At 39.8% G+C, this 25,807-nt stretch overlaps 3 protein-coding genes across 3 annotated transcripts in view; 2 read left to right on the forward strand and 1 right to left on the reverse strand.

Moving 5' to 3' along the window:
• Positions 1 to 3,803: 3,803 nt before the first annotated feature.
• Positions 3,804 to 6,306, forward strand: LOC112557959 (uncharacterized protein PB18E9.04c-like; the record flags this gene model as incomplete). Its single annotated transcript, XM_025228162.1, has 5 exons — positions 3,804 to 4,248; positions 4,663 to 4,778; positions 5,091 to 5,149; positions 5,469 to 5,628; positions 6,174 to 6,306. Coding segments are annotated over 4 exons (726 nt in total), but the record flags the coding sequence as incomplete, so codon positions are not given.
• Positions 6,201 to 11,858, forward strand: LOC112562083. The gene is made up of 8 exons (XM_025235086.1): positions 6,201 to 6,360; positions 6,949 to 7,146; positions 7,492 to 7,587; positions 8,009 to 8,174; positions 8,477 to 8,554; positions 9,037 to 9,274; positions 9,589 to 9,728; positions 10,065 to 11,858. The coding sequence occupies exons 1-8, from the start codon at positions 6,353 to 6,355 to the stop codon at positions 10,065 to 10,067; spliced, it is 927 nt and encodes a 308-aa protein (XP_025090871.1). The 5' UTR covers positions 6,201 to 6,352; the 3' UTR covers positions 10,068 to 11,858.
• Positions 11,859 to 11,989: 131 nt separating this feature from the next.
• The window catches only part of LOC112562026 (tensin-1-like), a 32,698-nt gene continuing 18,880 nt past the window's right edge, over positions 11,990 to 25,807 (reverse strand). Inside the window, 15 exon segments of the mRNA XM_025234990.1 lie at positions 11,990 to 15,283; positions 15,693 to 15,737; positions 16,054 to 16,122; positions 16,888 to 17,056; positions 17,468 to 17,551; positions 17,771 to 17,851; positions 18,162 to 18,254; positions 18,540 to 18,668; positions 19,150 to 19,233; positions 19,376 to 19,533; positions 19,709 to 19,883; positions 20,687 to 20,908; positions 21,876 to 21,923; positions 22,852 to 23,023; positions 25,527 to 25,792. Of these exon segments, the coding sequence (XP_025090775.1) occupies positions 15,136 to 15,283; positions 15,693 to 15,737; positions 16,054 to 16,122; positions 16,888 to 17,056; positions 17,468 to 17,551; positions 17,771 to 17,851; positions 18,162 to 18,254; positions 18,540 to 18,668; positions 19,150 to 19,233; positions 19,376 to 19,533; positions 19,709 to 19,883; positions 20,687 to 20,908; positions 21,876 to 21,923; positions 22,852 to 23,023; positions 25,527 to 25,792 (1,943 nt within the window). The 3' untranslated portion in view covers positions 11,990 to 15,135.

Raw genomic sequence — 25,807 nt, forward strand, 5'->3', positions numbered from 1 at the left:
GCTTGTGGTCGTGTTTCACATCGACGACGTGTACAGCTGATAACAGGAGATAACAAAGAGAGCATGCACGCAGCACTAACGCTTCTTGCTGCTTTGGGAGGAGATAAAGCGAACCCAGTGACCTCCTGTTTCTCAAACATCGCCTAGAAGCTGCGAGAGACTGAGTGCTGCTTCCAAGTTACGCAAGACTGGAGTCGGTGGTTCGAACTACGGCAGGTTCGGTATCGCTATGTCTGGTTTTGTGGTTTGAAAATTATTAAAACGATAGCAGTGTACCTGGCTTTCTTCACTAACAATCAGTAACTGTCAATCATGTTGATTTGGGGTTATCATCAGAGCAGATTTTATTTAGTTAGGAATAAATGTTTGATGGTGATGTTATGTCGACACAAAACTCGTAATTTTGATGCCGTAATACAACCTACATATCAGGTTGTGTATGTGTATATATACAGGTGTGTAAGTGCTGACACGGATGCTTTGTGCAGGCGATGTTTTTAATCTAGTTTCTTTTTAAATGATTAAACTATTTTCGTCAACAGTTGGTCTTATGCCGATTTTTCCGCCCTAAAGATATGGCAACAGGCCTGTAAAGCCCAGGTCAACATGCGTCCTAGAAAAAAAAAATGTCACGGCTTCCTTTATCCTGTTGCTGATACACAATGACCAATCGCATTATCTGTTGCTGATACACAAGGACCAATGCGTGTTCTTGGCTTTGCCTTTCTCATTAAACAATTAGTGTTACAGATACCTTCACAGTAACTGCAGACTAAGGCCGGCCGGGACATCCGGTGGAATAAAGTATAATTGCTCACAAAGTTACAAGAGTTCAAAAAAAAAAGGTCTGTCGTGCGGTGTTTATAGTATCGAGGGAACAGTCGTACACTGACGATCTTCGATCTTGCAGTTTTTTGTGAATGTTCACTGTTCATACTCAATCAGCGAGGACGCACTCTGTAAGAAAACAGTAAGTACACACCATGAAAAGCTGTTGACAGATTTTAAAATATTAGCCCTTGTTTTATGAACAGGTCAGCAAATAAGTCAGGGCTTCAAGGAACAGAAGAACCTGGTCGACTTATGCTCAAAGAAGAAGGAGTAGAGCGCACCTGTTAGCAGCCACAGCTTGCTGTATACAGTAAGTGTGCTAGGGCATCAGGGTCGAGGGTCAGTCGCCACGAACAGCAGTCGCCGGGTGGCGCTCACGACTAGAAAACACCCAGCCTGTGGTTTGTGTGCTTCAATACGGGTAAGAACGTGCGTACTCTCGGGTTATTTCAAGCCCTCATTTAATTTCTTTTTTTTTTTAAAGTTCGTTAATGTGTAGATTCTAAAATATTGGCCACCCATTAGGAATGGTCGCTGCCATGATTAATTAGTCTCTCCTAGGCCAGCCTCGGGTAAAAATGGCCTTTGGTTTTTTCTTATCAGTCAAAAAAGAAATCACTTTGAGGGGTGTATGGCATTATCCATGGGTTTATCCATAGTATACTTTTGTTTTGCGAGCTGCACAGGCAGCTTTGCTAACTGGACGTGCATGCGTGCGTGCGTGTGTGGCGAGGGGATAGGAGGACAGGAATCTTTTGTCCACGACTATAATCTGACGTGAGGTCTTCAGTTTACAGCGTTTTTTGAAGTCTAGCTTTATTTATTATTTTTTATTTTCTCGTTAGCCTTTTCTTTTGCTTTTGTTTAAAAGAAAAATAAATCGAAAACAAATACTGCTCAAGACCTGGTCCAGGTACACCATCCCTCCCTGCTCCTCCGTCTCCTCAGGCCTGGTTCTATCGTTGCAAACGGTAGTTTTCCAGAAATAATCTGGATGATGACACGTGATCTGGGATGGGATATGCAGGCAAGCCTGAAAACACATGGAGACCCCATACCCTCACACTCACATCTCTACTCTTCCCCTTCCCCCAGTGACCACCATCCTCCTCCTGCTAATCTCATCACGGATGTGTATGGGTGACCTAATCAACTAACTGAGGTGGGGCTGCAAGTCTCAAAAGCAAGTGTCACAATGTGACAGAATATGAGAAATTCCCAGTCTTTGAAACAGAATAGGAATACAACAACCCCTTGCAATATCGCGGTTTCACAGGATTGTGTTTTTAAGATATATATATAAAATTCTGTATCGCGGAGTTTTCGCTATATAGTTGGGTTTTGCGGTATATAGGTATACAGTGTATAGGTATGCAGTATACTTCTCTGGTGAGTACCCAGACAGAATTTTATATGTGAAAACTACATAGGTTTAATAGTGTAGAAAGTGTTTAAGAGCATATGAAGTGTTTATAAGAATGTGGGGAGAGTTTATAAAGCCTTAAAATATATTTAGATAATAAAATAAATATAACTCCGCTACTTCACGGATTTTCACCTATCGCTGGGGTCTCAGGAAGTTAACCCCTGCGATTGGTAAGAAGACTAGGAAGTATCATTGTAATAAGACTAGGAGGTATTACTGTAAGAAGACTAGGAGGTATTATTGCAATAAAACTAGGCGGTATTACTGTGTCTGCGTCTCGTCGTACGTGTGTCCGTTACTTTGCACTCTACGCAGCAGAGGTGGCGGGGTTAGAGGGCGGGGTGGCGCCAGGACAGGGTGGGGATCGAAACATCAGCGATAACACCTGGACGCGTGAACGATGTGATTTATGAAGCCCGGCGAGCCCGGTCTTTGATACAGTCCTTGATAAGTTGAAGTATATAATAAATAATTGCAGATAATAGCCTGTGAGTGATATCCTTTATCCCAAACAAATTATGCTTTGCCTGTATGCAGAAGCAACAGACATTTGAAATCATTATTACCCTCAGAAGTTCATCTGCTCAACAGTAGGTGAACGTCCAGGTGTGTGTGTGCGTGAGAGAGAGAGAGAGATGTTATAGGTGTGTCTTTAAAATAGTTTTATATGTCAGATTGAGTTTCTTATCAAGACTCGTTTTACTATGACGAACCACTTGCCCTTCTTTTTTTTTTTTTTTTTTTTTTTTTGAGGGTTTTGTTTCGTAAGCCCATTTTCCCAAATTATAAATTCCCGTTATGATTAATAGAGTTGGACATTTGTCACTTGTCAGAATTTTCAACGACTGGTCATTTTTCGCCTTATGCAAAGTGTGCACACACGTATAGTAACAACATGTTTGATACACAGTGGCTATTGTTTTGGAGGTTGGCAGTCCTTGGTAACATCATCATCAGGACAAACCGAAACGAGACCCATGAAAGGAGACTGTTACAACAGACTTAACTTATTTCTGCTACTTTTAACATTGTGATAAATTTGTTGTTTTTTTTAAAAAAATATTACTGGTTCCTTAAAGGATGAAAACAGATTCTTTCCAAATCTTTTTTGGGGATTTTTTTTTTCAAGTGTAAAACTGCTGAGGAAGATGGATAATGCATGCTGAGTTGCTCTCCGTGATTTCCATTGATTTAGTATTTTATCATTAGTTTATCTGTTTGTCAAGCCGGAAAGAGGAGAATTTAAAATGCGGCAGCTCATTGAAGCCACCAGGTATCCAACTGTTGTAGCCATGATAACCAAGTTGTTACCGTTACTCTGTTTTCAGACATGGCCACCAGGTGTCCAGAGAGGGTCGTGCTGGTTGTCGCAGTCGTCTTGTGCGCTCAAACTAATCTAGCAGATGTACAAATACCTCGACAACTCCTTCACCTACTTCATCTCTATCTCCTTCACCAACTAACACAACCACTAACTTAACAACACTTTCTCCGACATATATACAGTCCTCCTCACCATTTACATCGGCTGCTAGCTCAACAATAATGTCTAGCTTGTCCAGCTCAGACTCCACGACCCGCTTTAAATACACAGAGTAGTGCTCTCAATACCTCGACGGCGACCTCTCCGATCACTACATCCACCTTTTCACCCACCACTTCATCCATCTGTTCACCCACCACTTCACTCACCACTTCATCCACCTTTTCACCCGCCATTTCATCCACCATTTCACCCGCCACTTCATCCACCATTTCACCCGCCACTTCATCCACCATTTCACCCGCCACTTCATCCACCATTTCACCCACCACTTCATCCATCTGTTCACCCACCACTTCACTCACCACTTCATCCACCTTTTCACCCGCCATTTCATCCACCATTTCACCCAACACTTCACCCTCCACGTTTCCTGTGACCAATGGGAAAAGTCCATCTACATCGACTACAGAACTCCCGAAGTATCCAGGCTACATAATTAACAGTGGTAATTTGGTTTTCTTTCTCTCTTGACCCTTGACACGAACACTAGATTCAATGAAAGATACATCACCTGTCCAGACACCACACGCAATAAGACCTAACATAAACAATAAATGCCACGAGATGACAGGACTATTTTTCTGTTTCTGGTCTTTAATTACTTTTTATTGTTTTACATTGAAGATACTTTTGGTCCTAATAATACAAAGCTCTAATTTTTTGGTAAAGTTATCACCTTTTTATCGTGTCTGTTTTTCACGTTACAGGTGTGATTTGTAGAATTGTAATTATATAAAATACTTTTTAGCTACTTCTTTCTATTTTTTATTTGTATCTGTGTGTATTTGTATACGTGTGTGTGTGTGTGTACGTGTGTGTGTGTGTGTGTGTGTGTTCGTGTGTGTGATACTCATTTCAGGCGGCCTTACCGTGTCACTAAACTTCACCATCAAGTTCAACACCCCCTTCAATCCAGACCTTCATAACCAATCGTCAAACGCTTTCCGAGAAGCAAAACAGAACTACACCATAATGGTGAGCTACGACAGGAGCAGTTCTGTCTACAGTGACTGTTATCCCGATGTCAAAGGCAAAATCTTGTAAAATGTTACTTATTGCTGAAACTCCAGCAAGGATCTGAACTAGATATCATGGAGTCATAACCATTTATATAAATATTTAAAAAATCAAGAAAGTAAAGTTGTAAAAACACTTATCATTGTTATTCTGACCCTTCATTATTTTTGTAATTTTTGTAACTTATAACTAAGACCACTTCCGGAGTACGACTGTCCACTGGGATTAATAAATAATAAAGTTGGCTATTTGTCATTTCTATACCTTCAGCTGACACCAATATTCAACAAGACAGACTCGTTTGACAGAATTGAGATTACTAAGTTCTGGTGAGTGTCGTTAGATTCTACTCAGACTTGTGTGAAAAGATAATGAAGGCTTGTTTGGCTAACACTCCTATGGAAATAATTGTCACTGTTTCCTCATAAACTCGATGAGCTTTTTTAACAGTAACTTAATGTTTCCGCTACCTATGTGATATTCACCCTTCCCATCAAAATAAATGCCATTGCATGGGCACTGGGAAAGGTTTAGTTTATCTAGTTACTGAAAATCATGGCTGACTGCACTAAAACTGTCAGACCAACTTATATTTGGTTATTGATGTAGATGAGCATTGTCAAACAGGTATTACTGTTTTTTTTACAGGAATGGCAGTATAGGAGTTGCTTATACAGTTGTATTACACGCGTTTGATGTCACAGACATCCAAGGCATCCTCGAAAATGATGTGGAGAAGAACTTGACAAACTAAAAGACGTTGACAAAGATTACATCAGGAATGTTTTTCAGGGAGAAAAGGCTTCAGGTAAACAGCCTTATACAGGTCAAACGAAGCGAGATGAGCAGACGAAAGCTTGAACATACCAACATATACTGTTTTAGATGCAAATACAATTATTATTTACTTGTTATTATTTATCACTGGTTTGTAGGACATCTGAATTAGTGCAGCTAGTCAGTGTTTAGCTCCTCCTAGACAGCAGCTCGTATTCCGTCAGTCGAGGGAAAGAGCCAAAGATAATGTGGATTTATTTCCATCTTTATTATGGTCAAGCCTTTAAAGCACTTATACATTGTCATACATATACACACAGATTACAAACACCTCAACCAGGTCTCGTCAGAACAAGTATTTTCACATCACAGTCCTTTATTTATTGGACATGAGTATATTGTTATATTTATTGGACACGAATGCACTGTTATATTCAAAAGTTTGTCCTGAGATGATGTATATTTGCAGGCTATACTGAGCTAAAGATAACTCTACGCTATTTATCGTATATATATATAGCCACTGTTTGGTGCGACATAATACAGCTAATGACTTCATGGCTTTTTATCCCTCAGCTATCGAGAAACTTACACTTGTGGACAAAGACCCGGTGTTATGCTGACATTCCCTGCGATCCATTTTTCACGTGTGAGAATGGATTCAAGGCAACTACATCACGTGCAAAAGCCCTTGTGAAGGCGTCTCGTGCAACGAGCCATACGGCAGTTGTGAGCTGAACAGTGCTGGGAAACCTATGTGCAGGTCAGATGGCGATAACATAATAATTTCTTTAATAATAACTATACACTGGGTTTCTACACAATGATAGAAGTTTGACTACAAGATATGGCGTAATGGTACAAATAGCAAATATTTGCCTAAAATGGTGACGACAGCAAAGACTTGGTGGCAAAAATGTTTGCAGTTGAGCTCTACCGGAATTCGATGTTACATGTAGGGAAGCGGACAGACCAGCGGTCAGAGTAACCTAGGCCCACGTGATATCCTTGAGGCACAGTGTCTTTCCTGCAGTTGACCCAAATGTTGATCGGGTACCTGACCCTCTGAAGGGTTGGGAAAGAAAGGTCAACACTCAAGATGAGACCTGCACCACCTCTCTCTCTTTCTCTCTCTCACACACACTATAGTTTCGAGGCAACTGATGTCTTTTAACACCTCACTATTCAGCGACAGCAAGGCCACGGGACGAAGCTTTTTTAAACTTAAGTCATCTAAGATGATTTTTTTCAAAGTGTAGCATTGGAATAGTTGGGGTATAGAGTCAATGAAATACAAAACATAAAAATAAGGCGATAATTGTGGCTGACCGGTCATCTCTCTGTGATGCAGATGTACGAGTGACAACCGTTACGTTTACGGCGGCGACGACTGCAGCAAGAAAGGTGAGACCCTGAAACTGAGTTCCGAGTACATCATTGGCATCGGCGGCGGCGTGGGCGGCGGCGTTGTCCTCATACTGGTCATCGCGCTCATCGTCACCTGCTGCCGACGAAGCAAACCAGATCCTGAGACAGACCGCAAATCTGTGTAAGTAAAATAGTTGTCTGTCTTCGGTGCCCAGCCTACAGCTCCATGTAAGCTGTATTCAGTGTTAAGTTACAGTCATGGTCATAGATTACGCACTCAAGATATAACTGTCTTCCAAATAGTGAGTCTCTATTTGAGCCTCTGATTGGCTGTCTGGGGCACGTGACATCCACGTCTGCCATGGATCCGCTGATGCTGCGATTCCTTCACGATAGGATAACGGCTATATTTCTATCAATATTTCATTGATTTTAAATCGGAAAGTTTAATAACTTAAAGAAATTATTTGCAACTTATCTCTTGCATACTTATATTTTATGGGTGCACGCTTTGTGTGTGGTACAGGGAGTCATTTCGCTCCGATATTAACGACACGACACATGCCAAGGACAGGTCAGGGAGCAGCGCATATCAAGACCCATACAACGAGCCTTACGAAAGGTAAGGTGTTAACAGCTTCTCTGAGCTCAGCTAACAACTTGGTCAAAAGATCGCAATACAGTCTGCCATAACGAGCGAGAGCCCCTCATTATAAGTTCGTACAGCTAAATCGTTATCCACAAGCAGCAGTGGAGAAGTCCTAGGTCAGAACGAGACTGTATGAATAAAAAAATTACAATTTTTCTTTTCAGTCTGATATATCTAGTGACCACCTGTTTTAACAAAGAGCGTAAAAGGAGATTATATATATATATATGTACATGATGTGTATTCTATTTGTCGCGTGCGTATTGTGAGCTGTGTTGCTATACTGTGCATGTGACGCAACGAATGATGGGAATGTTGTTGACAAGTCTCGAGGATGCAAAATACGATGACCAGCCAACGAACGAGTATATTTTTAATTGGTCTTTTGCTGCAGGCGTTACGAGAACATGAGGCGACAGGACTCGGGACTTCCGGAGCAGGACAAGTTTGAGGCTGACTTCCGGTCGTCTGCACCTCGAGCGCCAGACGCTGCTGCGAGAAGTGACAAGCCATCCTTCCAGCGGATGCAGCGCGAGACGAATGAAGTCATGGTGTACTCTGTAGGTGAACAAACCAGCAAACACTCAAGCTTTTAATACAAATTATAATCAAAGAGAATAATCAAAACTCTGAACCTAATGTGTTCATTCATCTCTTTGTAGATGTATGTCAGACTAACTTTAGTGCGTGCGCGCGCGTGTGTATCAATAGGAAGATAAGAGGGGGTCTGTTTAACTCTCATATCGGTGAGAGGATTGCCACACTCGTAACACTTTTCATCTAATAGAAAAATATTGATGTTTGCATTGAAAAATGAGACGCTCGTTTTGAAGATATTGCACATGACAAATCTCTTCCACAGCCGGAAGTGTCGCCATTTTTTCGGAATCAAGCATACGAGTCTTTCCCAGAACCAGGACATTTCACGGCGGCAAGACAGGTGACACAATACAGCTTTTAAAAAATATCTTTTTGAAGATAATGTTCATGTACATTTCCCCTTGTGTGACTGGACATGACGTCCTTAATTTTTATTTTAAACTGAAATGTGCAAGTAACTGTAAAAACTGATTCGAAGTCAGTTTTCAGGAAGCAACTGCTTAATTGTCAGAAGCATATACGTAATTTCTTAAAGCGATCGTTTAAGCAAATAGTGGTTTTTAACACAGGAAGTGTCACAGGTGATAGTTCTAAGCTAGCACCTCTAGGATGTAAGCAGGATTCCTCTCCAAAATACCTTTGCAAAAGTGGGCACCCTAGCTTCCTGATGGACACGATGCATTCCATTTGACTGTAATTGCCACTCAGAAATGTAGCTTAGAATCGTGTTTAAATGCCACATGTAACCATCAACATCGATCTAGCACCTGGGGGTGGGGTGAGATGCAACTTTGCACTAGGCTTATCTGCTCGGTTATTCAGGGTGAGGTCTATCCATCCCGGGGAGTGCAGAGACCATTCCAACGTCAGCCATCCGATACAACCCGCTGGTCCACTCGACCGCCTACCCATCGGAGGCATCTGCTTCTCGCCCCATGGGGGAGGAAGAAGCTCCCGCCCGCCACGACCCTTTGGCTTCCCATCCCGGGAAGTGGAGTTACGAGGCTTCGGCACTCAAACCAAAGCCCGTGTCACGTGATAACTATGGCTTCGATGACAGGTTGGTGAAATTCCACATTTTGAATCTTGACTTTTGTTGCTCCTCACACTTTCCGAAAAATTAAAAAACCCAAAACTAATATAAATCCTCATAACTTCTCTCATTGGCACATCACACACTATCTGAAGAACAGAGAGGGAAAAACACGCCAATGATTATGTAATCATTCATTGACCTTATATGAGATTATATAACTTAAAACTCTGTGCTCCACTTTGTATCGTCTTTTTCAGACGAAGCTGTGCGAAACAATTATGTAATGTATACTGGGTTTTTTTTTGTGTGCGCACTAGCTGTGTGTCTGTTTTTTTCAGGACACGCTATGCTCCGGAGCCCAGGCTTGACCGCCCGTCGGCAGGTGTACCTATACCTTACCTTCGACCTCCTGGGGACGTTGACCCCAGTGCCCGAGTTAGGGGCCAGATCTTTGACTACACAGCTGGACCCGCAAGACGGCGGGAAGCGCTTTTATCGTGTCCCGCCATCGGGCGGGACCAATCTTTCTTCCAAGTGCGTTTTTTTTGGGCTTTCGCCCCCGAAACGTCTGGTCACCTTAACTTTAAGTGCATGATGATTGGTTTGGGTATTGAAAAGATTTGATGAATAGTTTGATGATTTGATGATTTGCCGTGTGAGATCAGCCTTTTGTTTCTGGTTGGCAGGTAGATGAAATCGAAGAATAATTCAAAATTGAGAGAGGAAAATGTGTTACAATTGGGGAAAGAAAAGCGAATCGCCTCAGTGCAAGATGGACATCATAAACCATTGCATACAAATTCTTTTGTTGCAGTAAGTGACATCATACAATCTTCAGCAGAAATGTCATCAGCAGCATATGATAAGTGATTGATGCTGCTGTCAGCAGACAAATACATCATTAACTATGAGTGATTGCTGACTTCACTAGTGCGTTATACCTTTGTGTGATCTACCCCAGTTGGCCTACATACCTGAAGACAATGGCTGTTATGTGAACAATTTTAGTCCTTCCTCCGGATTTATCAGAGATGACATCTCTTTTGACTGTTCTATGAACGTCGTTGATCATCAGATAGTTGTCTCTGCGGAGAAGGAATTCGTCAACAGGTAAAATGCGCCCAAGATGATAAACCTTGAAGTGCAGTAGTAAAAATGAATTACTGCCAGAAGAGCTGGGCCCTGGAGTGACAGTCTGCATTGGGTTTACAGTTTTTTGGAGTAAGAGTAGCGTCGACCATCGTACACAATTTTAGTAAACACTAAAAACGTATTCGTTATTTTAAAAAGTATTTATGCTTTTAGCTTTGTTGATCCTCGTTGAAGGCGGAGCAAACTATAAATTAGAGAGCTAATAGTAAGGAAGACTACGAGACAACGGAAAGGGCCATTGACTAATTGATGTTTTTCATTTTTACCAAACGCACCAGCATGTTTATTCTATGTGCAACTGTTATATACATTATAACACGATTTAGATATAAATTATTATTTTTCTGTAAGATTCTACCCTTTAAAAAAATTGAGGTGCTTATTTTTGATTGTTGTCAAATGTGAGGCGCATATAGTGGCTGCGGTCTCTCCTTTTGTTATCATCTGTTTGAAAACGGAGGCTTGCAAAGAGCACATAGTTTTCTTTGGTTACCAGAGCAAGAAGAGTGCATTGGCAGCACCATGCACCATCTTTGGACTTGTGTTTTAGTTTTGTTAGTCTGGGGACGAGGGAGGCCTTTGTTACGTCACTTGGTCTACTTCTGTCACGTGCGTAGACGGATTTCTCAGACATGGAGCCGACTTGGCAGCGACAATATCCGCGGTGTTCAGGCCAGTTCTTTTTTTTTTTTGCTTAATGTGGCGACCATTGTCACACAAAAATGATTTCAACGCCCTTGTCGACAAACGGGAACAAGTGACGTGCATGGCGACCTCGTCTCCAGCGGCCTGTCTATGATGTCTTTCAAGATCGATGAACTGTGATCACGTGCTTCAATTCGTCAACCATGTGAAGTCCTCTTATGGTGTCATCTTTCCATAGACTTGTGAAGCATATTATCAAACCTGTTTAATTGTATGATGGCGGCACTACTCGCCACTGCGTATTCATTAGACACGGGATAATCGTCTCCACCACAAATTCATTTGACACTGGATTAGCTGCACTCCAGCATATTGGACGCCATAAAAGGACTTTGGCATAAATTACCACGGTCTGCCAACAATCGTTGGTTAGTTCCCTTTCAGTTTTCTTTTTGAATCATAATTGATCCAGCTTTTGGCACTAAGTGTTTTTAATGTTCCTGCACTGTAAAATGTTTTTTCCTCGGCACTACATGGCTTGTACGCATTGTTGTGTATGCAATGTTTTATCTTATCCCTCTTGCTCTGCATAATTCTGAACGCCCTTGCGCAGGCACCAAAGGTCCCATGATGACAACAGTGGCATGCAAAACCCAGTTGCTTTCACCCATATGCAAGTGAACCACTGCATGTTCCCTTTTCTAGCATCTTGTTCTAGGAAATGTGTCTAGTCACTTTTAATGATTACTGATCACTACTACCATCAATGGTAATAATTAAATATGATGATAAATATGTTTTTACATGGCAAGGTCTTGTTTGCGGTCATTATGCTGGAGAAGTGCCTACCCTCTGGTAATCGTACACTTTGACCCCTCCATAGTTCTCTCTCTCTCACACACACACACAATGAATGTTCATATTACTTTCAAACACAAGAGACTTTACATGGAGATTGTTTATTTATACACCGACTCTGGTTCTTTGAAGCAGCAAGAAAGATATAGAATTGAACAGTCTCGTGACCTCTGTCAACCCTAGTGTAACAGGCTCCTTTACTTACACCCCTTAAGACAATGACCATATTGACATTTCTTGTCAATTTAAAAAAATTCTGACAACTACAGAATGTGGGATTTATATTTCGTCTGGCACCAGAACATTTCACTGATCATCCTGCTTCTAGGTACACCATTTCATCTTAAACTGCACGTGTACTCTATATTAACATCTCTTCAGTCCTAGACCAACTTAATGTTGCACAATTTCAAATTTCTGCTAGTTTTTAAATGCTGACTCTAAAATTCTTTGATTTGGAAGGCCATCAAAGATTTATTTCCTTTTCAAGAGATTTCTGTGAAAAAGACAGTAATAAATGACTACAACAACTCCATGAAGACTGTCCTAAACCAAAGAGATGCAAACTATATCCCATTTTGCAAGACACATTATCCATACATAAAATCCGATTTTAAAAAAACAAACTTGCTCACCTGCTATCTTTCAGATCTATTTCAGGTATCCCGAGGCAAGTTTATTATCTCCCTGCCCCTACCATTCTCCTCCCTTAAAAATCCTGGTACCTTCTGTGTCACAGCCTGACTGGCTGTACATTGAGGCGCCTACCTGCAGTATCCAGGTAACAGCATGTTTTAACCAGTCTACTGAGAATTCAGCAAGCATCATACTAAATACATGTAACGAGGTTAAAAAAAGGGCAAGCTAGTGACGAGACAGTGAAACTGGCGTGATAAGTCTTCAACTGCATGCACTCTAGAATTACAGCAATCACCACTAGATATAAAACGAGGCAAAAAGTTTAAAAAAAAAAAAAAAATAAACCCAAGCCATACAAAACGAAAGGGCTATAATCTTAACTGTATTGGATCATCCGGGTATATCAGGTAGTGTCATTTGGGGAAGGAACTTTACTACAAATTAGGGAAAAACAAAACCATGGCAGATGTACACCATCACATCACTGTGCCTGTTGCACCATGTGTACACTAGGTCTGGTGTCACTACATCTGTGCTTTACATTAAGCTGAACATGCTGTGATTCTCCCTTTTTGTTTGTGAAGACGCTGGCATCCAAGCATGCCTTCCACCTCATGCATATGTTTAGTTCCTGCTACCAGCTTCATGGGAATGAGAATGGTGTGCACAGGACTGTAAGCATCATGCCCTGGAAATTTACCACAAAACTGTTCTGCAGTTAATAAAAGGATCGAGATTAAAACTCTGACGGTATGATGAACAGCAATAAATTAAAAAAAAAAAAAAACTTAAAGAAGCTGCCAGAGTTAAATTCTATTTGTGACAAGGTCCAAGCGCCCATAAATGGCATGGGGTTGCCATGCCTTCCACCATCCACCAGCATTCCTATGGCCAATGACTGTGTTGTGGAATAGTTCTTGGCATATGCGAGTGTGTGTGAGAGAGAGGGGATGAAGAAATAGAAAAATATATATAAGAAGCCAAATAATTCTCCCACATTCCTTACAACTCCAAGAAGGCTGAATAAACTTCCCGTATTGCTATCTGCATATCGCTCAAGTTTACCTGTCTACACAATTGTAACAAAGTTTATACACTACAAGAACTGTGTACAATAGCAATACAAAGATAGATGTACAAGTTATTCTGTTTTGACAACCATGCTGTGGAGTCTGGCCGCAGAAGCCCAACTCTCAGCTTCACCTTTGCACTGAGCTCAGAGGAAATGACCTTTTACCTGGTCATTATGCAGTTACCGAAAAAATAAAACAAGAACAAAAACAAAACAGGCAGACTACAGAAGCTGGCATGCACCTTGCACCATGTCCGTACCATGGCTACAAGGTGAATTAGCATAAGAAACAGTCTATTCTTTGTTCCTTTACTTGTCTTTAAATAATGCAAAATGGCTTCACAACATGTCAGTTAGGCTGAAGTAGCACCAGTATTGTGGAGACACTGAACAAATAATTATTGTGTATATATACATATATAAAGAGGTATATGTTGCAAAGAAACATCCACTTTGAGACTACGGTGAGAAACAAATATGCGGTAGCAAATACTCGTTTGACGCAGGTAGTTAGCAAGATGGCAAATCTGGGCTTAACTGCCCCTTATTTCTAGTGTTGTTATCTGTGAGTAGTATTCTGCTATGGTAGGAGTATATTTAAGCAGCAGAACATTTACCACCAAATAGAACACAACATCTTTCTCCTTAAAAAGAACTTGCAACATACTTGAAATGCAAACATATCAAAATATGAACAATATAGATCATAACATGTCATCAATTTCATAACAATGCAAGCAATAAACATGGTACAATCTGCACATCACACCAGCTAACTCTCCCCTGATCTTGGCCAGCACACAGGTGGCATAAGCCTGTATAGTACACGGAGTCACTATCATGATCACTATGCTTCATATGTCCAGTCCAACACGTTCTGTTCATCCACAATGCCCTGGACTATGAATTCATCATATCTGCCGCAAATGAATGACTTTAAGTTGCTCAAACTTCATTGTACAGTCAGCCAGTCTCCTATTATACTGCAAATCTACAGATATACAGCCAAATAAAAGTAAAAGAGACAGTTTACATAAAACTGTGACAGGCCACTTTAAAAAAAAAAGAGAGTACACTTGATGAAAAAAGTTCTTTAAAGTGGAAAAAAAAAACCCTGATAAACTTTCTATGAATATTTGAAAGAAATGCCTGGTGAACACATTACTTGTCATTTAACCACAACTTTAAAAGGCAAAATTTTCCACCAAACAAGGTCTATGTTCAATGTCTTGTTAATGTCTACCAATCAGCCAGACTAATGACCAGATTTGCCTGCCAGCAGTTGTCAACAAGAAGCGGACCAGGTTGGCCCTAGACAAGGCTATGCCATTGTTAGCATCTTTGGGCAAAGACTCATTTCTTCTTGCTCAAAGCTACTGCGTGAATATGAACCAAACACTGAGCGCAGCTGCTCAGATTCAGAAGAAATGCATGGCATAGGCAGACAGTGAAAAAACAATATTTATAGAACCAAGTAACGAATGATACACCTAATGATCTGCAAGTCACTCATTTGCTTCTAGGACTTGACCTTGCTCTGTCCAATCATGACCTTCGTGACAAAGTTCACAATAGCTGAAGCAGGTTGCTCTGGATCCAGCTCCGCAAACAGGTGACATGAATTGTCAGAAACACCTCCCTGCTTGCGTGCGACAAAACCAAAAATCCTGCACACACAGAAAGCATGCAATTCAGATTGTCTGCACAATGGAAAGCTCTGAAGAAAGAGAAGTAGTACTATGTAGACACCTGGCTTATGCAATCAATGTCTGCAAAACAAATTCATAAGAGACACTTGTTCTAAAAGATCTACAATACTGTAGAACAAAAAGTTAACATTGTTTACAATAACATTAAAGTTACTAAGCAAATACGTAACATTACAGCTGTTTTTCCTGAGTTAGCTTCAGTACAGTATACTCAGACACTTCCTCACTTCTTTAATATCCTCCCTATAGCATATTTTCAAAACAGAAATTTAACTTGTGGTCAATGATATGCTGTAAATGTCCATTACTCCCCTTCCCCAGTTTAACTAGCTCTTTATAATCCCTGATGGAAGTCTGTTAAACTTACTTAGCATCCACCTGCACACCGGGCGCCTCACCATCTCGCTTCCACCTGAAAAATTAAATTTCCATGTGGAATACCATCTGTTCAATGCAACTAAAGCATGTCAAAATGTTCATGATATATGTTAATTTTGAATCAGCTTCAATGACAGTAAAGACAATGCACTTTAACACAATTCTTTTAAATTTAACAAATTTCAAGTGACTGCTTTTGAATGGGCAATTCCTTCCTTTGATTAACCCAATCCTCCTTGATCAAACCAAATGTTCAAAATAACTTCGCATTAAACTGTGCACCACCCATTTCAGCATGCCAGGATCAAGTTAAATGTTATACTGTTTGGGTAATAGCCTGCCCTGCTTACCGCCGATCTTGTGGATCCATTCCACAGTATGTGACTGCTGATACTGGATAGTGCCTCCTGAAGAAAAGCCTGCAACATAAAATCTTTATGTAACACTCTACAGAGAGGGAACAATTGAAAGAATAGCTTTAATATTTGATTTAATGTAAGATATTTATTTCAATGTATTCTTTTTATCATCACTATTATACAAAGCGAGATTCTACATTTACAATAATAAACTAGAGTACTTGATGATCAAGAAAAAAAATTGTGAATCCTAAAAGGGACAAAATAACAAAGTAAACAAACCACTATGAACATTAAAAACAGCTTTGATTTGAACAATAAAGTGTGAACAGAATATAATAAAATAATGATAACAATAGCTGATTCAGAGTACACATTTAACAGGCGATGGAAGCTCCAAATACAGAAAATGGATTTTTAAAAAACCCCATTTGAACAGGTAAATGAAAAGTAAAATTTGAAAAGGCAAAGCCTGTAGGACTTGGGGTGTGGTGATGAGTAGATGGGAAGATATCTACCACAGGCCAGAAAGGAAACAATTGTGGGTGAAATGTGCTCTTTAAACACCTAGTGCCAGAAAGATACAAAGTGAAGTGAAGGGAGGCAGGAACTTTAAACAAAAAGACTCTGAAAAAATACCAATGTCTAAACTTTTCAAGCCTTAAAGGATTATGGACTACCTTGGTTGTACCATGAATGATGATATTAATATATACATATACACACCAAATGGTAAAAGTTTTACACTCATGTTCTCCATTCACATACATTCCACACACATACCTCCAGCCCCCAGTCTGGTTTGAAACAAATGAATGGACTTACTTCCTGTTGTTGTCTGTGAGGGTGATGCCCTGGCTGGAAACCTTGAAATGAACAACTGTAGTTCTTGTGGGTGGTTGAGATTCAAAGGTTACCTTGATTGCTTTGGCAATAGCTTGAGGGCCTGTCAAGGATTCTGTGTCTACTGTGTTTATGAAGACAACGTTGCATGCTGAAATGACAGAAATTAATGCTTATTATGATTTCGCTGACATGAAGTTTCAAATAATGCCTGAAAGAAGACATGCAGATATGCTCAACAGAAAAAAAATTCTTGCTTGGTATTCAGTGACAAGGACACTGTTGTGAAGAATTCTCATCATACATTATGTTTCAGATGCTTTTGGTGCCAGAGAATACCAAAATATTTTATTAAATACCTTTAAAGCTTGCTAGCACAGACCTACAGTAAATTTAAATGAACACTCCCTGCAGCAACTTTACCAGTTTTTAGAATCAATATTTAAAGAATTTATTTATAAAGCCAACATAATCAGTTACCAAGGTAACATTATTTTAAATAACTCAAGTGCCAGTTGTTTTACACTTCATAATTTTCAAACCCATTTCATTCTCAACTAACCTGCTCCTTTGGCCAGCAAGTCAGCAGCAGAGTTAATTTCAGTAGTAGTGGTTGCTTCTGGACTAAGTGGACCATCAACTGTATCTGTAATGCATTAAATAACTTTACCATATCGGGATTTTATGAAATAATCTGATGCCAATAACATAGTACTGTAGCATGGTGTCACTGAATAAAAATCAGTATACATGTAACCAAAAAAATCTGCAGTAAACTACCACATATCTTTACCATGTCCTTTTTCTATCCTGAACCATACAGAACTCCATTCTCTTTAAAAATCGCTATGGGAAAGAATTTTACCTCCAGCATCAGGCAGAACCAGTTTGCAGGGCAGGGCAAGTGGTGTGATGGAGTGTTGGTAAACAAGTGCTGCAAGGCTTCCTGGAATACACAAAGGGACACACTTTAATTACATGGGAAGGTGAAATACACGTGAAGCGCGAATAACAAACCGTTCTGTCAAAACAGATCTCCATATTAGTTTACACGAAATGTTATGTTTTTAGAGGAAAATATAAACTGGAGTAAAGTGCTTTAATGAAGAAGAGACAATCACAGTAATGACTGCGCACTGACTTGTGAACAATCATTACAAACACCTTTAAATCTGTGCGTAAGGTTATCTATAGGATTTCATGGCTTGTACCCTATGCTGCTTGTTTCAAGAGCATATTATAAAAAGAAGACCTACCAAAGACAGGCTCATTGCTGCAGCCACGAAGTCGCACACCCTTAGGTGTTGGCTCAATAAGGAAATGACGCACCAGATCAGCCTGTGGATCACCTGTAAAGACCAGTCAACAAAACAAATATAGCTTAATATGTTTCTCAACACCTACAGCTCAAATAAATCAGAAAAGATGTAGAGAGCAGGTGGCTGTGTCCTTAACAATGTGTGTGATTTTATTTGCTATGTATGTAAAATTTTTGTATACACTCACTGTACCAAAATTAATTCATGGAACATGCTTATGTCTGAAGCATTGCAAGTAAAATGAATTCAAGAGGTCCAGATGTACATGCTTTTAAATAAAGCATATTTATAATGTGTACATAAGTGAACGCTGACCTGTTGATTTTGCCTGTACATTTGGAGGAATTTGTGCTACCTTCAGGGCTAAACCATATGCACCAGGGAAAGAGTTGCTGTCCCTGATAACAAACATGCCAGGTGCCTTGTCCTTCAGCATGGCAATCGCTGCAGGCAGAGACAAAGAAATCAGTCATCTGAAAAGTGCCAGGTGTTCACAAAACCTTCTTCATAAACTAAAATCATCACTCAACATGCTTCTTTTGCAGAACTCTTGCCTGTTGGTTGTTTTTTGTGTGACTGAGTGGTGTGTGAGTGAGTAAACATGCCTGTAGGTGCACGTGTCCTTAAATTAGGGACCTTATAAATACTTAATCACACTACAGTGAGCTTACATAGTGCCAGTCTTATGCTTTACAGGAAAAAAAGAGACATACACAAATGCACACAACAAACACAGGCATGAAATGAAAAATATATGACCAGAAGCTGCTCCAAGTCTGTATATACTTATTGTTAATAAAATTTTAAAAAAATTTAAGTGGACTGGGAAAATCATCAAAATCATCTTATCACGTAGAACTTATATCGTGTAAATTTCATAAATATAAAATTTTTATTGTTGGCTTTTATGAAAAGGTTTTCTTACCATCTTCCCGTGTAATATTTGGCTTGTACCAGAACTTGGAAGTGTCTTTCACAAACTTGGGTGTAGCGTGGACCATGTCAGAATCTGTGGATAAAATCAACTTTAACAAAATTTGTGTGTAGGTTTGCACTTATGAGAAGAAATTATTTTTTTCAGACTATATATATTTATTCAAACGAATGTGGTCTGTTATATGAACATATAAAGTTGGCTGAAGATAACTGACCTGTCAAAGATGACAAGCTGCCGCGCCGTGACAGTCCGAAGTACACACTTGGTGAACTTTGTCCTGTGACAGAATGTGGAGCAACAATGTTGCCAGACATGCTGTGGGCTGCAGACAGCTGCTGACGTAGTGTGTTCAGGTTGCCAGGTGATGGTGGACTGTTGATTTGCACACACACATTAGAGTTATGACAAAGAAAAATAGGTGTGTGAATAAAATATAAAACTGACAAATTTACACCATGTATCATATAATATTGCAGAAAATATCACTAAAGATTTAAAAAAAATAACACTAGGTAGCAAAAAAATAAACTAATAAATGATACATTACCTTCCTGGACTGCGAGCAGCAGTAGGAGACAACATACGCTGACTGGTGTCAATGTGAAGTGTGCCATCTGTAGCTTGTCCTTGCTGCATCTGGTATTGCTGATGGTACTGTTGTTGTTGCTGCACCACTGTCTGACTGGTCAGTGTACCTGTAGGGCTCACTGCTACACTTCCACCTGTTCCCACACAAATGTACCCACAGCCATGTCAACAAACAGCAAAATTGTCATTTGCGGATCTGTGACTTGGAATCACACTCTGATGGATGTTGCGTGTGATTGCATTGCAGGCTCTACAGATAACAAAACTGACATTTTTAATCTTCAAAGATACTACACAACTGTTACTTTTGTCATCTGTCCTTAATCATCCACACAGCTTAGAATTTTCTGTATCTGTGTTTTATCAAGGACAATTTACTAGATCTTAAAAGCCTCAAATGTGAACTCTCAAAGCAAAATGGATTAAAGTTCTTCCATAGGGAGGACTTGGTAAAATTTTTAATCTCGCATGCATCTCTGAGACTCCACAACTGTAATCAAGCACAGATACTGAGAAACTATTATTTCTAAGTTATGTTGGGTTATCATGCTGCTTGATGGATCACCAAGATAGCGGAAATACAGAACCAAAGGAAGTCTTCATGCTTGTCAGGATTATTTCTAGTGTGCAAAGAAGGTGTGGGTGGGTGGAGTAAGAAACAGCCCCACTTTATTTTATGTCATGAATGCCTACAGCAGGCCAGGCACATCAGGCATGCATTAAAAACATTATTCATACCCAAGCTGTTTAGTCATCAAACATCAAGTAAAAGCCACACATTCTACCAGAGTCTAAGCAATAGTAAAACACTAAGCAACCACCAGATTTTAACACACACAGATAAAGTCTATACACTATGTTTCTAGGCAGCAAGAGAGAGAAAATGTGTGTGTGGACGCATTCACATGAATGGATGTAGAATGTTCATCAGTGCTACCTTTGTGCATGTAAGTGGCAGAGATGGGCATGTCCTCAGGAATGGAGGCATAATCAGGGTCTGAAATACGACATACAGGTGTCTGTGGCCTGGTCTGAAACTCCGCATTCTGGTAACGGAAGTATGAAGAAGCGGAGAACTTTGTGTCTGCACTGATGGGGTGGAACTGATGGGAAGGGTGGTGCATGCCATGCAAGGCGTCTACAGCAAGACCATAGGCACCTGTTACACCCAAAAGCTAGACAAGAAAAGCGTAAGCTCTCAAAATGTCCAATCCAATGATTTTTAATTTTTGTTTCTGCAGGTGCTGAGTAGGCTACATTCTACAAACTATGATGAAAGAGGTCACTGCACAAGTTTCTTCATGCTCATCTTATTGTTCACACTAGCAAGATGAAGAGAGCTCTGTTTGCAGAACAGACTTATCACCCAACCCCTCAACCTACATGTTGCACACAAAAATATTATTATAAACTAAGCAAGCATCTAAACTCATGATTATGACTAGCAGCACACAGCTAAGAAAAATAAAACAACCCACCCGCCCTCCAAAAAGACCAGAAATTGTCCACAAATCTCTATGTTATCTAAACTAATAAAGCATCTATGAAACTATGGGCTTATTGTTGCATTCCGGTCATCACTGTGTTAATAAGAACATGCTGAAGGAGGGAATGGTAAACTGGACATAATTTTCACACAAGCACAATTTTATGCTGTAATAAAATGTGAAAAGCATTCAAAACCCTTTGCCTAATCTACAAAAAGCAGACAATGAAGCTTTGGCATGGCTAAATAAAACCAGAAGAAACTTTAAATCCATACTGCAAATGACTTCCTAGCTATTCTATGAACTGCTAATGACTTCCTATTCTATGATTAGGATTTTGCTCAGTTCCGAAGTGTATTTTATTAACCTAAATTTTCAAACAATGATTTGATTTTTCTTTGATTATTGGGCAACTGCTTTAATTAAATATATTAAAAAGTGATAAAATTATCGAAAAGGATTTATTGCTATAACCACAAGCCACAAACAAAAGCAATCATAAGATGTAAGACACAGAAGTGCAAATTTGTAGCAATGTCAAATCTGAGGAAAGCATTTCTAAGTGCAATAACTCAGACTCTTTGACAAAAAAAGGTAAAAACAGAGTGGGCAACAAAAGCAACATTCGAGATATTTTACCTGCTGCAGAAAGATGTGTCCTTGGTGAGACTGGGAAGGGTGGTGTCACTGCAGGGAGACAGGTTAGCATGCACAATGAACATTATCAACACATCATGCAGGCAAGTACTATCAAAGGGAACAAATTAAAAAAAAAATCTATGACCAACATTTGGCATCACACAGCAGATCACAGCAGTTTTAATTCTTCACATTACTTTTTTTTTTTTACATGTATGCATGCACACACACACATCCACACTCACAATGTAGATCCAGTGCATTACTCAAACACTTGGCCACAGCTGCTTTCCTACTGCATGTTCCTAAAAAAGTCATGCTCTTACACTGCAGCAGACAATTACAGCAAGTTGAGAAATGTGACAGTCACATGTTTCACATGAGGGTGAAAGAAAAATGGCAGGATTCCAAATATTCTCACATACTCATGCATGTACACATTTTCTCTCTTTCACTCACTACAAGAGACTATTTGAGCAGTAAAGCACATCAGTAATTCACACAAAAGCAATTCTGAAAGCTACAGGATCAGAATATAATTGACAGGAACTCAAATGTCTATTTCATAAGCCATGCTACTAACACTGATATGACATGACATTGTCCTTTTTTTAAACTTGTACTTTCTGGAGAGAGAACACATGCATGCATTTCTTATAAAGATAGGACAGAGATCTGTACTTGCTGGAGATTAACTTCTCTAGCTCAAAACACAAAGTAAAACATTGTAGAGTAGCTCACACAGAGTTCTGTGGAAATACTGTGCCCCATCAAGGACACCAGTAAACACTATAATGACAAACTTTTGAAAACTCCTACTCACCCAGCAAGCCTACATTATTGCAGGTTACATCCCCTTGCCCTTAAGTAAGCAGTCACATGCCCTATACCTTACCTGGACAGGGCTCTGAACTTTCATCACCTGTCCTGGTGTAGCAATGAAGGAACTACAAAATAAAAATTGTTTCTTTCTTACCTGGAGATGTTGGGAAGCCTGGAGTTGTTGCCCGTCCCAGGGTGCCAGTGGAATGGGTCCCCTCTGGCTCAAGGGTTTGTACACCAGGTCCAATGGGACGAAGCATGATTCGATCCTCCTCAACCACTTGCACTGGCTTTGGTGCTGGCGCTTCATTCTTCAGAGCTTGAGACTAGAATCACAATGATGCAAGATTACTCCAAAGTTTGTGGATGTCACAGACAAGTTCCTATGTCAAGGTCTTTTCCTGACTACCATTTCTAGGATTATATGATATCAATCAGTTATCACTGAATTGTATCCACATAAACATACATTATCTAACCACACATGTAACATGTAACCACACATGTAACTCTCTCCTTTGATCGTTTACAGAGGCTTCCCATCCAATGTAAACACCTATTACTAACACTGACAAAATGAACACATACCACATGCATTAGCCAAAAACTGTAATCTCTGTCATTCAGACATCAACCCCCAAAATTTACTCTTTTGTGATTTTAATGCCTCTGTTTTGTACTAATGTAACGTTTCAGTTTCTTCCACTTTGATCAAGGGATAGATGTAAAAAAGCATAATTTATGCTTAGCTTATTTTATTACCCTCATAAACAAAGATTTGTCATTTGTCTCTCTCTCACACACACATGGGCAAAGACAAATGGTAAAACTAAATGAAAACTCAATCAAACAATGGTCAAATTACTAAGCATTCTTACATCACTACAATGTTGCAAAAACCAGGCACGTTATGAACTTCGCCTGCTTATGATGGGATCTTAAGATATAACAAGTATTCTGCTTGTGAAATTCTCTTTTTAGAGAACTAAAACGAGGGCAAGGAAAGGTTAACAAATCCAACATGAGGGGAAGACAACATTAAGTGCAGGTGGGAGATCTCTGAGAGAGATAAGTACTTTATAATAAGTACTTTATAACAAGGAGAAACATCTAAATAACAGGGAGATGATAATCACTGAATGTGTCGGTCTCCCAGGAGACAGGCTGGTCTTCTAACATAGAGACAGAACATGATGATTGGGTAAAGGTCCAAACAAGCAGATACGAGTGATTTTGTATCCAATGAGAGTGTGATAACTCACACAGGTGTGAGAGAGAATGAAAATGAGATCAGGGAAAAACATCTAGGAAGAGGGAATGATATGAAGGGATGACTTGAAGAAATGACAAATCCAAGAAATGTATAAAGTGGAGAAGGGTGTGGAAGGAAGGGCAAAAGGTCACAACACAAAATGAGAAGAAACTGGTGTGGATGAAGTTATTTAGGACAAGCATGCCATTCAGCTAAATTTCAACTCATGCCAAGAATATGCATGCTTTCAGTGTTAATTATGCAAAGAAAAACCTCCATTCTTGGTCTTGTTCAAGTTCTGCATAACAGAAATGGTAATGTTCCGCCACCTCACTGGCTTGAGAGGTCGAGCCCTCTGCTCTTTTGTCTGCACGGATCTGTTTTGATCTGAGTGCCTTCTGTTTGGCCTTCACTTTTTGTTGGCGTTGCCCTACTTGGGCTGGACTATTTCCTTTGCCTGTTGCCTATTTGTTTCTCCTCCCCAACTTTCAACTTTATCAACTGTTGGTCTCCTATGACTACCGCCAAAATGGTCATTTGTTTTCAATGATTGAGAGAGAAGATGGTTAAATGAATGGCACTGAATCACCACAAATAAGCTGGCCATAAAGTCAGATACTACACCAGTTATTGAGTGGTTAAAGCCACTGTGGAGTCAAAGGAAGAAATTGAAACCTTTGTCATTCTTTTACAGAAAAGTATGTCATCTTCCTTCTACTGAAGTTTACTGTGACAGCGACAAGAGATGTTTGCATCTTGGGCAAAAGTTGATGTCACGGACAGGGCCAACAAGTGGCATGTGTATGTGGATATATGAAATACTTGTAAAGGCCTTGTTGCTTAAGATTTGTCTGCCTTTCGTGAGCCAGCCAAAGAAAGGGATCATTTTGAAGCAAGCCAACACCAATGCACATTCCTTTTTCAAGTTATGAACTTGTATCATGCTGATTAATAACAAATGATAATGAACGATGCAGAAAAATAATGTTTTTAAACAATTTTGTTCATTCCTGTGCAGAAGGTACCTTTCTTACACATGGAAAAGGCTGTGTAAAAATGCAAAATATCTGTTTACAAGTCATGCATTTCTTCATCTCTCACAATGAACAAGTTCCCCCATAATATTTGTCTAGTTATGCTAACTTCTTTTCTGAGATTTCACATAATATTTAAAAAAAAAATCCCTGCACAAATGGAAAGTAAAATAAAACCATGGAACTGAGCCATGCAAAGGTTATGAAAGCTTCATTTCTCAATAAAGCCATATGTTACCGTGCTATAATGATATGCGGTGTTAACACTGTGATCATCAGGAAAAAGAGTAGCTATCAGATTCAAGAATTATAAAAAAGACCTAAAATACTTTTTTCACTCAACTTATCGCATTTGTCTGGATGCAAAACTTGTAACCTGTGTTCTTTCTAGTTTAAGGATTCCATATAATTTTTTTTTTTTTTTTTTTTGAGGGAAGAATTTAAAGAAAATCAGAACTAAGCTTATGTGAAACAAAATCTATTCCTATTGTTCAAGTGTTTGTCTCTTTCTCCTGATGGTCTAAACAACAAAACAAAACATACATCGACATTATCCCAGAGAAGGGGTGAAGCACTTCGGGGAGGTTTGGTAGCAGGCTGCATGCGGACATCAGATCCCTGGGTGAGGCGCTGCTCCTGTGAGTTGTTAACACTACTCACGGTCTGGTACTGTTGCGAGACATGGGACTCCTGCCACTGATAGGACTGCTGCTGGCTTTGAGACATGATGGAATCACTAGCCGCCTGCAATGAGCGGGTAAGCTCATCCAGTCGTGTATCTTCTCCAATGTCAGCTTTCTGCTTGTCAGCTGAGACACAAGAAA

Source organism: Pomacea canaliculata, linkage group LG1, assembly GCF_003073045.1.
Source record: "Pomacea canaliculata isolate SZHN2017 linkage group LG1, ASM307304v1, whole genome shotgun sequence".
Classification (NCBI taxonomy): Eukaryota; Metazoa; Mollusca; class Gastropoda; order Architaenioglossa; family Ampullariidae; genus Pomacea; species Pomacea canaliculata.

What these genes read in the sequence shown, in the direction of transcription:
- LOC112562083 (XM_025235086.1), top strand. An exon ending in GAGACAGACCGCAAATCTGT is followed by an intron (nt 7,147 to 7,491) that starts GTAAGTAAAATA and finishes TGTGTGGTACAG; the next exon opens with GGAGTCATTTCGCTCCGATA. An exon ending in ATTTCACGGCGGCAAGACAG is followed by an intron (nt 8,555 to 9,036) that starts GTGACACAATAC and finishes TCGGTTATTCAG; the next exon opens with GGTGAGGTCTATCCATCCCG.